The following is a 14,238-nucleotide window of genomic DNA, read 5'->3' as shown; positions in this document are numbered from 1 at the left end:
AAGCAGGGCATCTGATAACAGATAGAATACAAAAATAATAGAGAAGCTAGTGTTAGTTTTTTTAAAAGAAAAGAAAACAAGCAGTAAAAGGATAGAGAGCAAGTCTAAAAGTTTTTTTAAAGAATAGAATTAGAATAGAGAGGGCTAGAGTTAGAGGGTCAAGTAAAGATTGAAGTGATGTGTTGAAATAATGCACATATACTTTTATGTTCGGTATAAAATATATATACACGTATAGATACGGTTGGTAACTTTTCTTTAGTCACCGGCCACTGGCACAGATGTAGTTTCAGATCCTTTTGCACACACGAAGCGCTTTGTTATGCACTTTTTCAAGCTGATCTAGACCATATTCAATAATACATACAAAACATTACATGTTTATATTATGTATAATTATGCCATGAAACTGTGAAGCTCAATAAACTACAACAGTAAGAAAACAGCACTTAAAATCATGTAGAACCTATGCAGTGTGGTTTAGAGAGGAAATGGAAACACTTTGTGGTTTTAAAACATTGTGCATTGCATTGCAGCCTGTAGTTTGTATGTATGCTTGACATACACAATGGAGAAGTTTGTGTTCTTTTGTGTTGTTTTGTACAGGACAATTCATATCACTTCTGGAGGTAAATTGACCTACTTTACACTTATTTTAACCTTAAATATAATACATGTTTTTTATGTATCTTCTCTATCTATATCATTTCAAATGCTTATTCTTCCAGATGTTTCAGAACATGAAATGACTCTGATAAGAGTCCAGCTGAACGAAAACATCATTCTAAATTGCAGCTTGACCGACAGATTCGAAATCTCCTGGTATCACCAGAATCCTGATTCTGGACGACTAACACTACTGATATCTGCTAAGACCAGCAGTGTCGCAGGAAGAAAACTGCTAGTTAGGTACAATCAAAACTGGAGTCGTCTGACAGTTAGAGCAGATGTGGAGATCAACACAGTCTCGCTAGTTATTCCTGGAGTAACCGAGTCAGATTCAGGTCTTTATTTCTGTGGAACAAAATCAGTGAGTTCAGAAATGCACTTCAACAAACCCATCAGACTACAGATGGAGGGTTAGTACTGCTGACTTCTCACTTTCTCTCAAATCTTCATAATGATTTCAAATGAGGTTTTTTGTAAATTATTTTACTGTTGCTCAATTTATTTAAATCTTACTACACCATAAAAATTTAAGTTTCCAGAAAGGGTGTATTTTTTTCACAGCAGTTTTTTGTGTGTTTTCTATAGTGTGAAGAATATTTATCATCTGTAGAAACTTTTCCACTATAAAGAACCTTTTGTGGATTGGAAAGATTCTGGGGAATCATAAGGCGGTGTCTGTGATCCAGATATACTGTAAACCATGTGTGTTGTTGAGCAGTTTGCTGCTGTAATAATATTGTTTGATGAAGTGATCATATATTTAAAATATTTTCAGATGAGCTGACAGACAGAGAACACAAAGTTCATTCTGTCACAGATCCACCAGAGGATGCTGAGATCTCAGGTGAGAGCGGAAATCACTGTTGCTTGGGTCTCTTAAAGCTCTAGTTCTGAAATTAATTCTCCAGTCAAGTGCTTTAGTGTAAAAGATCCAAAAGAGTGTTTTTGCAGAGATTCAACAGAAAAAGAAAAAGGTGATGTATATATGTACTTCTTTTGACTTTATAGGGCATAACGTAGGCTACCATAATGCATTTTCAGATATTTGGAAACATGCTAAGTTCACCACATGAACCAAGTGCAAATAGCCTGCCTTGTTGGCAGAGGCTATTTACACTAACTCCGCCCACCCACGTGTGATTGGGCTAGTCAAGATTACAAAAGTCAGTCAACAACTAGATGGTAACCAGTTGTTGGCAAACTTTTTTTCTCCCTTTTCAAATTGCAAATCACATCAGAAAAGCATTTATTTTCAATAAAATTAAAGGAAATAATCAAAAAGTTGAAAATAAAGTAATGGGTAGGGTTAGTAGGGAGGGCTTTATTGTCCCAATAAAGTGGCATCCATTTAATAATTTGAATTAAAATAAAAATTTACACTACACTCAAGTTATTGCGTACTGTTTTATAATGTACTACAATACTAAGGTGCAGATAATTGCCACTATTTGCCATAAGTGGTATAAATAGCAGAAAATCCTGCTATTTTAACATAGTGTAAATATAATCTATAGCTATTTGCTCTTAGTGTTAATAGCATATCTCTAAAAAATGCTGCTATTTTCACTATCCGCTGCCAAAAAAAGTCTGTTTTTGTCTTGGTTTGTGTGACTTCTCCCACAGTTTACAATATTTGTGTTTCTATATATGTATTTCTACAGCCTGGGTTGCCAGTTGGCAGTAAACAGCATTTTGCACCCATGCAAGAAAACAAACTGGGTCGGAGATCGCACAAATCAGAATTAGTGTCTCAACTATGATTGTTTTGAAAATGTTGTTTAATTAGTTAATGAACAGTTTAGATGAAGTGACGCTGATGGAGCGAGTGCTGATGTTCGGTGGTGTTGGTCTGGCTGTGCTTGTGTTTTTTCTGGCTACAGTCGTTGCAGGAGGAATCATTCACTATCACGGTTGGCAGAAAGGATGGGCTGCTGCCAAACGCTCATCTCTGATTCACCACAAATCAGTTAAATAACACATTTATGTGCTTTGTTTCACTGTATTCCAGTATTCAGGATTGCTGTAGGTTGGTGGCTCACCGTTGTGATTCAGATGTGGTTCTGTTGGCCAGATCTCACTTAGACTTCTGTTGTGCCAAAGCGCTAGAGAAGCATTAATATGTAGTCTACAAATAAGCTGAGTTTAATAGAAAATATACTGTAAATAAAATGTCAGAGTTCTGATCAAATAAACAGCAGTAAAACTAAGAAATCAGACGTGTTTGTGCATTTTCTGACAGAAAACCTGATCATTAGCAACACTAAACCCCTTCAAACACAACTGTAGGCCTATGTGTGCAACGATCTGTTCTCACAGATTCAGAAGAAACAAAAAATGTTTTCACACTAATGTCGCACAATGAACAATCATGATTTCCTGACTGAATGCATTAAAATCATCCAGCTAAAACTACAAAATATGAGGTGAAAATAATCTGACTTGCTAAAATCACTAATTAATAGAATGAAGAGATTAGTTTGAGTTAAAATCACTGAATATATGAGATGTACATTGTAACATGTTTAGAGATGTTTTCTAAGTCCATTTATGCTATTATTAAGAGAATAAATAAAACATTTGCTGATTTACACAAAATTGAAAATCATGAAACGACCAACTTGTGGTCATGATGCATTACTGCAGCTGCCCCATATATTATATCCATAATGTAAGCTAAATTGTGTTATGAGCAGAATCTTGCAGTGAGACAGATAAACTGATAAATCTCTCTTCAATTTCACAACTCATGCAAAGAATAGGTTTATCAGCAGTAGATTTATCTTGTCATCATACAGTTGTATTTGTACTAGTTAAACCCCTGAACAGGCCAGAATGACCCTAAAACCTCTTTCTCCGTCTCTCTGTCATTATTTTCAGACACATTCACATAGAGTCAAGCACACTCTGAAACATGATAGTGTTGAACACACACACACACACACACACACACATTTGTTTTGCTATCTAAGGACACTGCATAAACTTCCTTGGATTTTCTATTAGTTTAATGATTTTTCTATTGACTATTATTTGATATACACATTTTTTTATTATTGTGTATTTTTTTTCTATATTATTCTACACTTGTTATTACATATTCTATTTGATATATTTATTATTACTATTTCCATAATAAAACTATTATTGTTACATTATTGACTATTGATATATTATTGACTATGACTTGGCTGTACATGTAAAATATATCTGATATCGTTAGACCATTTTAATTTTGTGCAGTCAAGTACGCTACCACTGTATGTTTGTTTTGGACATGTACCATAATAAATACTACAATATTCTTTGAAGAACTTCATCTAATGTGCCATGGTATGCTGTAAGATGTCATAGTGTAATTAATGTAAGGAAAACATTTTAACAATGCGATTAATTAATAAATAATACAAAAGGAACTTCAATTTGAACTTCAAAATTGGTTGAACAGGACCACAAACAATCACAAGTTGTATATACATATACAAACCTACATACATATACATATATATATATATATATATTCTCGTAGCGTCGCATAATTGAAGTTGAGCCACTGATGTCACATGGACTGTTTTACCTATGTATTTACTACGTTTCTGGACCTGGGAACATTTCAGTTACATTGCTGTATATGGAGGGTCAGATAGCTCTCAGATTTCATCAAAAACACCTTAATTTGTGTTCCGAAGATGAACAAAGGTCTTACGGGGTTGAAACGACATGAGGGTGAGTAATTAATGACAGAATTTTCATTTTGGGGTGAACTAACCCTTTAATGTAACTCATATATATATTACATGCATGCACAGGCATGCATGGTAACTTCATGCCTTAACTGACCACGACATTACATGCACGTATAGTTTATATTATTACCCTTTGCCTTTGTTTTCTGCCTGTTGCCCTGTTTTTGATCTTTGTTTTGTGGAATAAAACTGCACTTGGATCTTTCAAGGTTTTCCACAAGTGATTTTGTGACAGAATACTAAATCCATTATTGATCCAGCAGTATGAGGGACAAGATTCAGCTCCCTGAAGGACAAGTCCAGCTTCAAGGTCTGGAGAGACTTCGCCAAAAGGGAATGGAGGTGTGGGCCTTCGCGCAAAAGTTCTGGACTAGAGTGGAGAGGCTGAGTTGTTAGGGTGCAGACGTTAAAGACAATTTTAACTTGCTCTGGATGAACCCTTACCACTCTGGGAGATGGAACTGGTGAAGTCATTGGATTTCTGGAACTTCTCCAGGTACTTGCAGCTTTGCAAAGAGGGAAAGGTAATTCACCACCACCAGAGTACACCTGCAGGGGCTGTCCCATTCCCACCACCCTCATCTAGTCATGCCAAGGACTCTTCATTGATTACTATGCTCAAGCGAATGTTGAGAAGGAGGAGGGTCCCCACCAGTAGCTCTACAGTTCCCTCCAGAGGAGGCCTGTCCAGAGTCCCTTCATTATATGGCTGTCATGGATGTTCACACCACAGTCTTCAGCCATCACAGGTGCCACTCCTGTGCTCCCGGTCATCATGAATGTTTCATTTGAAGACACTCGGGCGTTCAAAAGACATTTGGGGCTGATCTATAGTTTTGCAGTTCCACCACTGAGTTCAGCCAGAGCAGCTGGCATCTCTGTGGTGATCCCAAGTCCGTTGGTCCTGGAGGACCCGACTCAGAAGTTACTGAGCAGCCAACTCTCTTTGTCTCACCCATGATCCTTGCCATGCCGGCTCCACCCAGGCTCTTTGCTTTGCCTGCCCCACTTAAGCTTCCTTCTTTGTTGGTCTGGGAGCCCTCAGAGTGCACTCCAGAATCCGCTCCGATCCAGGATCAGGAACGGTACACCTCCATTCCACCTTCCTCCTGGACTTCTTTGAGGCATGGTGGAGCATCTCTTTAAAGCGGGGGTCATGTCACAGCCATCTGCTAGAAAGCCCATAACAGCCACCTGAGGGCACTCCTTCTGGGTTACAGTTTGTCTGTTCTGAACTTCATTTCCCATCACCCTTTGCTCTGTTAAGTTCTGCTTTCCTGTTAGGTTTCGGTTTCTTTTCTTTACATGTGCTATAGTCAAAAATGACAGGATTAACAAAAGCCTGTAAAATATGTAAGTCCTTATTTATATTTTTTAGTCCACAGCCAGGTTGTATGTTTGGTTACTATATGCAAATGTTTATTACTGTTTATTAACAAAATGTCAACTGAACTAGCCAACTAGAAAATTCTGTCAAACAAGAGCTAGCCAGTCAGTCAGCATTTTTTTTTTTTTTTATTACTTATTAGTCTGAATGTTTTTATTAGTACACTCTAAAAATACAACCTAATATACTGAGTTCATATGAAGGAATTTTCCATACTGATTTTTACAGGTGTTTAACATGAATTTTGTATTGCGCATATTGTGGTGTAGGGTTAAAGGAAATTCCCATAAACTTGACGGAAGTTTGGAGAATTGCTACCTGACATGATCCGCTTTTCTACAGACCTTTTCTTGCAGTGTTGTACTGTTTATATAAATATTAGCTTGAAATGCAAAAATTAGTACTGCAGTGACAGCATTAGTTACAGACAGAGCAAATTTCTACAACCTATTTGTGTCTAATGAGCTTTTTAATTCCATTAAACCAGGAGGATTCGATGAACCCTCATCAGAGGTTTAACTGCAGTCTCATTTATTTAATATTTAAGCCACAAATCCATTCAGAAGAAGAGTTTATAGTCAGCCAGATCTTTGCATTCTTTAACAAGTTTCCGTATATTTTAAATGACAAAATATACGTAAATGCTGAATAAGTGATATAATAAAGGGAAAATGTTGGGTTTGGAGTTTCAACCACGTAATGTTGTATTTCACTGCAGGTGGACTATTAATGGTGCTGTTGGACAATGTTTATTTTGCAGGTGAGTATTTTATTCCTGCAGTGTTTTTTATGGTGACAATGCTGCCTCACAATTTTTTTCCCCCACTCAATTATGTCATATTAATCATATGTTATGTCATTAAAACGGTATCTATTCCCATAATAATGAGATTTTATGTAATTAAAACTTGATATTTTTCTCAATAGAACAACATTCTTTCTTGTAATAACGAGATGTTATGTCATTAAAACGATCTTTTCCTTGTTAAAAACGACATCTCTTGTAATAACGAGATGTTATTTCATTAAAATGACATTTTTCTCAATAAAACAACATTCTTTCTCGCAACAACGAGATTTTATGTCGTTAAAACAATATTTTGTCCTTACTAAAATGACATATTTTCTTATTATAACAAGATGTTATGTTAAAACGACTATTATGTCATTAAATTACATATTTTCTTGTAATAATGAACAGTGTTGTGCAAGTTACTGCCAATCTGTAATACATTACAGATTACTTGTTACTGTTATTTAAAAGTAATTTCTTACCTTACAATATTACTGTCTCAGAATTGTAATGCGTTACATGACTCCTGTATTACTTTGAGTTACTTTCACCAAAATATCTACAGAAGTCTAAAATGACAAAATGTACTAGAGCCTTGCCCTAATGGCAAAGTGTTTATATTTTGTTATGGCTTTTTATTAAGATCATTTAGAAAAAACATTTGGAGCATTTTCTGTTCATTAAATAAGTTTTTTCTTTCTTAAAGTAACGACCAAGCGGCACATCGGCAGGCTGATCATAGCTTGTTTGATCAATTTAGCCTTCTCAAATCATCAGGACTTGCCTAAAATAAAATCTATAGATATACTAAAACAGTTCAAGCATATAACAATGTTTAAACGTTAAACCTAGATAAATGTGCGCTGCATCAGCAGTTTGTGTGGAGAGTGGAAGCTAAAGCGCAGGACATGGAGGCACCAGCGCAATCAATTACAATTTGTTTTCAATGGAAACAACTTACGCCATAATTTTTGCTCATAAAGGTAAGAGTAATACATCATTCGTAACTGTAAAGGGTCTACTTTTATTTGTGTGCACTCACAATATCAACAAAACGTCGTGCTTTTATCTTGAACAGGAGCGCTTCACAAAAATGAACCAAAAGACAGCGAATAAAAATCAGCGACTTTAAAGTATTAAACACCAAAGAAAAAAGGTGACGTTTTAAAAGAGATTTAAAATCAGATACAGAAGACGCCTGTCTAATAAACAAAGGCAACCCATTCCAAATTTTCGGGGCTACTACAGCAAAAGCACGATCCCTTCTGAGTTTCCGCTTCTTTTTCGGCATGCAGCTGATCAGCTGACCTGAGTGAGCGGGCAGGGGTATAAGGATGGAGAAGCTCAGCGAGGTAGGGCGGAGCAAGACCATTTAAGGCCTTAAAAGTAAATAAAGAGATCTTAAATTCAATCCTAAAACGTATAGGCAGCCAATGAAGCTAAAATGGGGGGAAATATGCTCATATTTTCCTGAGCCCATTAAGAGAAGCGCTGCTGCGTTCTGTACCATCTGTAGACGAGAGATGGAAGATGCACTAACCCCAACATATAATGCATTACAGTAATCTAACCTAGTAGTAACAAAGGCATGAATTACCGTTTCAAAATGCTTTCTTGGAAGAAAGGGTTTTACTTTTAACATGATAAATATATCTATAGAAAGCTTTAAATTACTACTTAACGAAATAAATAAAAATGAAAACTATTTAATACAATCGTTATCCGTGAAGATGCACTTCTCTCTAAAGGCGCGTCTAACGAGGAGATGGCGAATCCTTACTATTTCCCGCGGACACATTCATGGTAATTACTTTTGCTGGGGCTTTAGCTTTATTGAGTGTATTTGAAGCAGAACTCTTCATCTGTGCTGATGGCTCTCTGCTGCAGGACACTAACACCGTTGAGTCGCTCTTGACAGTCTCGGCACAGACTCATGTTGTTTCCACCAGCGCGCCAAATTTTTTTCATCAATAATTGATGGATGTCTAAAATATAAAGATAAGGAGAAGCCTAAAACAGGCCCGAGGCCCAGCCCGAGTCTGAACTATGATATGAATATTGGCCCGAAGCCCGGCCCGAGTCTGAACTATGATGTGAATATTGGCCCGAAGCCCGGCCCGAGTCTGAACTATGATGTGAATATTGGCCCGAGGCCCGGCCCGAGTCTGAACTATGATGTGAATATTGGCCCGAAGCCCGGCCCGAGTCTGAACTATGATGTGAATATTGGCCCGAAGCCCGGCCCGAGTCTGAACTATGATATGAATATTGGCCCGAAGCCCGGCCCGAGTCTGAACTATGATGTGAATATTGGCCCGAAGCCCGGCCCGAGTCTGAACTATGATGTGAATATTGGCCCGAGGCCCGGCCCGAGTCTGAACTATGATGTGAATATTGGCCCGAGGCCCGGCCCGAGTCTGAACTATGATGTGAATATTGGCCCGAGGCCCGGCCCGAGTCTGAACTATGATGTGAATATTGGCCCAAGGCCCGGCCCGAGTCTGAACTATGATGTGAATATTGGCCCGAGGCCCGGCCCGAGTCTGAACTATGATGTGAATATTGGCCCGGCCCGAGTCTGAACTATGATGTGAATATTGGCCCAAGGCCCGGCCCGAGTCTGAACTATGATGTGAATATTGGCCCGGCCCGAGTCTGAACTATGATGTGAATATTGGCCCGAGGCCCGGCCCGAGTCTGAACTATGATGTGAATATTGGCCCGGCCCGAGTCTGAACTATGATGTGAATATTGGCCCAAGGCCCGGCCCGAGTCTGAACTATGATGTGAATATTGGCCCGGCCCGAGTCTGAACTATGATGTGAATATTGGCCCGAGGCCCGGCCCGAGTCTGAACTATGATGTGAATATTGGCCCGAGGCCCGGCCCGAGTCTGAACTATGATGTGAATATTGGCCCGAGGCCCGGCCCGAGTCTGAACTATGATGTGAATATTGGCCCGGCCCGAGTCTGAACTATGATGTGAATATTGGCCCAAGGCCCGGCCCGAGTCTGAAATATGATGTGAATATTGGCCCGAAGCCCGGCCCGAGTCTGAACTATGATGTGAATATTGGCCCGAGGCCCGGCCCGAGTCTGAACTATGATGTGAATATTGGCCCGAGGCCCGGCCCGAGTCTGAACTATGATGTGAATATTGGCCCGAAGCCCGGCCCTAGGGACATAAAAAAGTAGGAGCCCGCAGCAAATTTTTATTTTTTTAAATTGGGGGCTAAAAGTGTGTTGTAACGCAAGCGTTACTGAACATGTACAGAGTAAAATATTACTGAAAATTGATTAGTAATGCCTTACACTACTGCATTACAGCAAAAAGTAATACGTTACTGTAATGTATTACTTCTGTAACGCGTTACTCCCAACATGAGATATGCTAAAACAACATAATTATTTCATTAAAACATCTTTTCTCGTAATAACAAGATGTTACGTCGTTAAAACAACCTCTTTTTCTCGCTTAAACTACATCCTTTCTTGTAATAATGAGATATGTTGTTAAAACGACATCTTTTTATCATTAAAATGTCATCTTTTTTTCTTCTAATAACAACAACATATTGTTATAAAAATGTTATGTTTTTCCCATTATAGAAGATATATGGTTACATTATGTGAGCGAGCTAAGCGATTTTCCACGCTGCTGTCCTGAGATAAACAAGGATCTACACGCTGCTAAAGTTACTGCAGGAAGGGCAATAGAAATACAGTGTTTTAATTGTATTTTAATGTTATTGTTTTTACTGTAGCAGCATGTTTATTAGGAAATTTAGAAAATCTCATTACTAAAGTCGAGTGGAAAAAATAATATGTGTGTGATATTTTTAATGCCACCATTTTATTTTTACTTTTACTTTAAATTTTTTTTTATGAAAACATTGATATTCCATTGTTTACATTCTCAGGCCCTGCTCCTCAGAAGAATTGTCAGTGTTTCCTGTCTTGTGATGAAGCGCATGAGCTGAAGAAACATGAGAGCGTTCATGTTCTTGTAGAACAGCATTCAGAAACAGTTCTTGATGAAATATTTACTGTCTCCAGTTTGTATGATGGAGGACGCTGTTCAGTGCCAGGCTGTTTTGAGAGGGACACGCGGTTCATGTTAAAAATATACGCCAATAATGTGCGAGTACCTAAGCTACTGTACGACAAAACGGATTTACAGCCTGGTAAGATCAATGCTTAAAGGATTAGTTATGCCAAAAAAATAGTCAGTTTTGTCATAGTTTTACCCCCATCCCCATTCTGTTCCACTTAAGTTACTTTTTTCTTCTGTGACACATAACAGGGAGAATGTGCAGCTTAAGCAGTTTTTCTGTACAGTTAAAGTGGTGCCTATTTTATTACAATGCCAATATTGAAAAAGGAGAATGTATTATAAAAGTAGTACTGACTGACGATCATCTTACCTGCCACTGCCTTCAAACAGCATTTGCAGTCACATTAAAAAAACCTGTCATTGAATAGTATTGTGAATAGCTTTACTGTGATTGAATAATTACAGGAGGGGGGTAAACTATTTCTTTAAGTTATTTTAAAAATGTAATTCTTATCATACTGAAATAATAACTGCTCACCCTCTTGAATTTTCCACAGAGTGTGATACAGAGAAGAAAGAGCAGAGGAGTAAGTAAATTAAAGAAGGCTTGATTCTTGAGCTAAACACACAATACGTTTGTATTTATCAGTAAGAAAGAAATCTCCCAGTATTACAAATTTTGTAATTTGATGCAGTAATTCATGCAGAAATGTTTTTTTCTACTTGTGTTTTTTCACTCCCCAGGTGGTGCTGACAAGAACTCCTCCAACACACTCCTGATTTTGCTGATTTTTTGTGTTTTTGCTGCTTTTAAATGCCTGTCAAAGAACTGGCGCCATTTTCGCCATCAAACACAGAACTCTACACTGATCTGAAATGATCATTTTGGACCTCAGAGGAACACAAGACTCTCTACAGATCTTAACAGACCTTTCAGAAGTTAGAGTGTTCTTATGCAGTCTTCTGTAAACCTATGCACACTAGCACTTTTGGTACACACACGGGTTCGTTTCATTTCAGAGTTCAGTTTGTTGAAATTAAATATACACAGATAGATAAAGCTAATTTTTTTTTAAAGGGTAACTAAACCCTAAAACAACTTTTTGGAGTTAATGATCTGTAAGACTGTGTCTTTATTAGTGCTGTGCATTGATTCGAGTAAATGTTTTGACATTTGGTTATAAAGCGTTTTAACTCTATGATATATGGTGTAAAAACGTTTGAGTGCTGCCCTCTTCAGGTTGAACGGTGGCTACTGCAGTTGAATTTTCCTATTGGACTTTGCATACCCCTGTGACGTATGATGGCACTTACTAACCACGCCCCTGCAATACTACAGCAAGAATAAAAGTTACACCTTCTTTCTTTGGGCGGTGTTATGCAAATCTTCCCACACAGTGACGTAGATATGTGAGGGTGTGTTTAAACGAAGCGTTTTAGGAAGGTGTGGATGAGCCTTAACCTTTATAAAGAATATCTCTTTGGGTTTGAGACTTTAGTCTTTGCAAATTTACAGGTCTTATACATGTACGAACAGCTTGTAACACTCCAAAGACAAAGGAAAACTAGAAATTGCATACTATGACCCCTTTAAATTAATAATTTTATATTTCTCTGTTGTTTCATTTACATTTATTCATTTAGCTGACGCTTTTATCCAAAGCGACTTACAATTGCTATATATGTCAGAGGTCGCACGCCTCTGGAGCAACTAGGGGTTAAGTGTCTTGCTCAGGGACACATTGGTGTCTCACAGTGGATTCGAACCCAGGTCTCTCACACCAAAGGCATTTGTCTTATCCACTGCGCCAGAAATTAAACTCTGTTTCAGACCAAGCAATCAAACCAAGTGTGAAAGCACCTGTATGCTTTAATTGTAAATTATTCCTATTCCCTATATGCTCATGTTGCACTACTACTTTACCATTTCTACTACTATAGCTTGGTAATTCTGAAGAAATATAACAAACTTTACATCTAACTACTGGGGTGCCTCAGGGCTCAGTTCTTGGACCACTTCTCTTCTCTGTCTTCATGGCATCACTAGGTTCTGTCATTCAGCAACATGGTTTTTCCTATCACTGCTATGCTGATGACACTCAACTCTACCTCTCATTCCATCCTGATGATCCGACGATAGCTGCCCGCATTTCAGCGTGTCTAACAGACATTTCTTGCTGGATGAAGGACCATCACCTTCAACTCAGCCTTGACAAAACAGAACTGCTTGTGGTTTCAGCAAACCCATCACTTCATCACAATTTCACCTTCCAGTTAAGCAGATGAACCATAACTCCTTCAAAAACAGCCAGAAACCTTGGAGTTATGATTGATGATAAGCTGACTTTCTCAGACCACATTGCTAAAACTGCCTGGTCCTGCAGATTTCAACATCATTCAACATCACTTTATTCAACATCAAGAAGATCAGGTCCTTTCTCTCGGAACATGCAACACAACTCCTTGTTCAGGCTCTTGTTCTGTCCAGGCTAGACTATTGCAATGCTCTCTTGGGAGGTCTTCCAGCCAATTCCATCAAACCTCTACAATTAATCCAAAATGCAGCTGCAAGATTAATCTTTAATGAGCTGAAAAGAATGCACGTCACACCTCTGTTCATCAATCTGCACTGGCTACCAATAGCTGCTCGCATAAAATTCAAGGCTTGCCTACAGAACCACCACTGGCTCTGCACCCCTTCACCTAAATTCATTACTTCAGAATTATGTGCCTCTAGAAGTTTGCGTTCTGCAAGTGAACGTTGCTTTATTGTTCAAGAGGCACAAAATCACTTTCACTGACTTTTTCATTAACTGTTCACTCCTGCCAGCCCAATCCCAGCTGAGTTCTTAGCCATCTTCAAGAATCGGCTAAAAACACATCTCTTTCATTTTATTTTACCCTCTAACTCTAGCACTCTCTATTCTAACTCTATTCTTAAAAAAAAAAAAAAATACCAACACTAGCTTTTTCTAGTCTTTTTGTATTCTATTTGTTTTCTTTTTCTTTATTATACAATTAACAAAAGCCAAAAAGGCCTCTAACACTAGCTTTCTCTACTCTTTTTCTATACTATCCGTTTTATTTTTTATTTATTATATAATAAAAAAGAAAAACATTTCTACATGTACTGCGTTAAGCTAACTGAGACTTGTTAGCACTTGCATATCATTGCTCTTTTGTTGATTTTGATTGCTTCCATTGTCCTCATTTGTAAGTTGCTTTGGATAAAGCATCTGCTAAATGACTAAATGTAAATGTATAATATTCTGAATGTGAAATTATGGCCTTAATTCTCTAGTTAGCTCAAATGGTCTTGCTTTTTAATATTTTTTATTTTCTTTCACTTTACTGTAATAATAACAACATGATCTGTGATGAAAACCCTATTGATGTGACAAATTTTAAATTTGGATTATATTTTGAAAATCAGATTTTAATAAAAGTTGCTGAACATGAAAGAAGATTTGAGTATAGCCTCATTTATCATTTACATTTGATGAAGCTGATAAATACTTTTGCTTTGTCTATATATGCTTCATTTTTGACCACATTCAGTAAAACCTGTATTTTCTTTATGTAATTGCACATA

The 14,238-nt window shown here is 37.7% G+C and overlaps 2 protein-coding genes across 3 annotated transcripts; both read left to right on the top strand.

Moving 5' to 3' along the window:
• The first annotated feature begins 538 nt into the window (after positions 1-538).
• On the top strand, positions 539-2,868 carry LOC306885487 (uncharacterized protein). Its single transcript, XM_079442040.1, has 4 exons — positions 539-629; positions 729-1,079; positions 1,445-1,513; positions 2,472-2,868. The coding sequence occupies exons 1-4, from the start codon at positions 569-571 to the stop codon at positions 2,642-2,644; spliced, it is 654 nt and encodes a 217-aa protein (XP_079298166.1). The 5' UTR covers positions 539-568; the 3' UTR covers positions 2,645-2,868.
• A 2,826-nt stretch (positions 2,869-5,694) lies between these two features.
• Positions 5,695-14,104, top strand: LOC306884871 (uncharacterized protein). Of its 2 annotated transcripts, XM_079441100.1 has the most exons (6): positions 5,695-5,765; positions 6,518-6,559; positions 7,445-7,575; positions 10,513-10,776; positions 11,204-11,233; positions 11,391-14,104. In XM_079441100.1, the coding sequence occupies exons 3-6, from the start codon at positions 7,539-7,541 to the stop codon at positions 11,519-11,521; spliced, it is 462 nt and encodes a 153-aa protein (XP_079297226.1). In that variant the 5' UTR covers positions 5,695-5,765; positions 6,518-6,559; positions 7,445-7,538; the 3' UTR covers positions 11,522-14,104. The 2 variants fall into 2 exon arrangements, with proteins under 2 accessions (XP_079297226.1, XP_079297225.1); XM_079441099.1 differs by lacking the exon at positions 7,445-7,575.
• The last annotated feature ends 134 nt before the right edge of the window (positions 14,105-14,238 follow it).

The sequence above is a fragment of the Barbus barbus genome, assembly GCF_936440315.1.
Source record: "Barbus barbus genome assembly, chromosome: 19".
Lineage (NCBI taxonomy): Eukaryota > Metazoa > Chordata > Actinopteri > Cypriniformes > Cyprinidae > Barbus > Barbus barbus.
The sequence above is the reverse complement of the archived record's forward strand: the minus strand, read 5'-3'. Positions and strand labels throughout refer to the sequence as shown.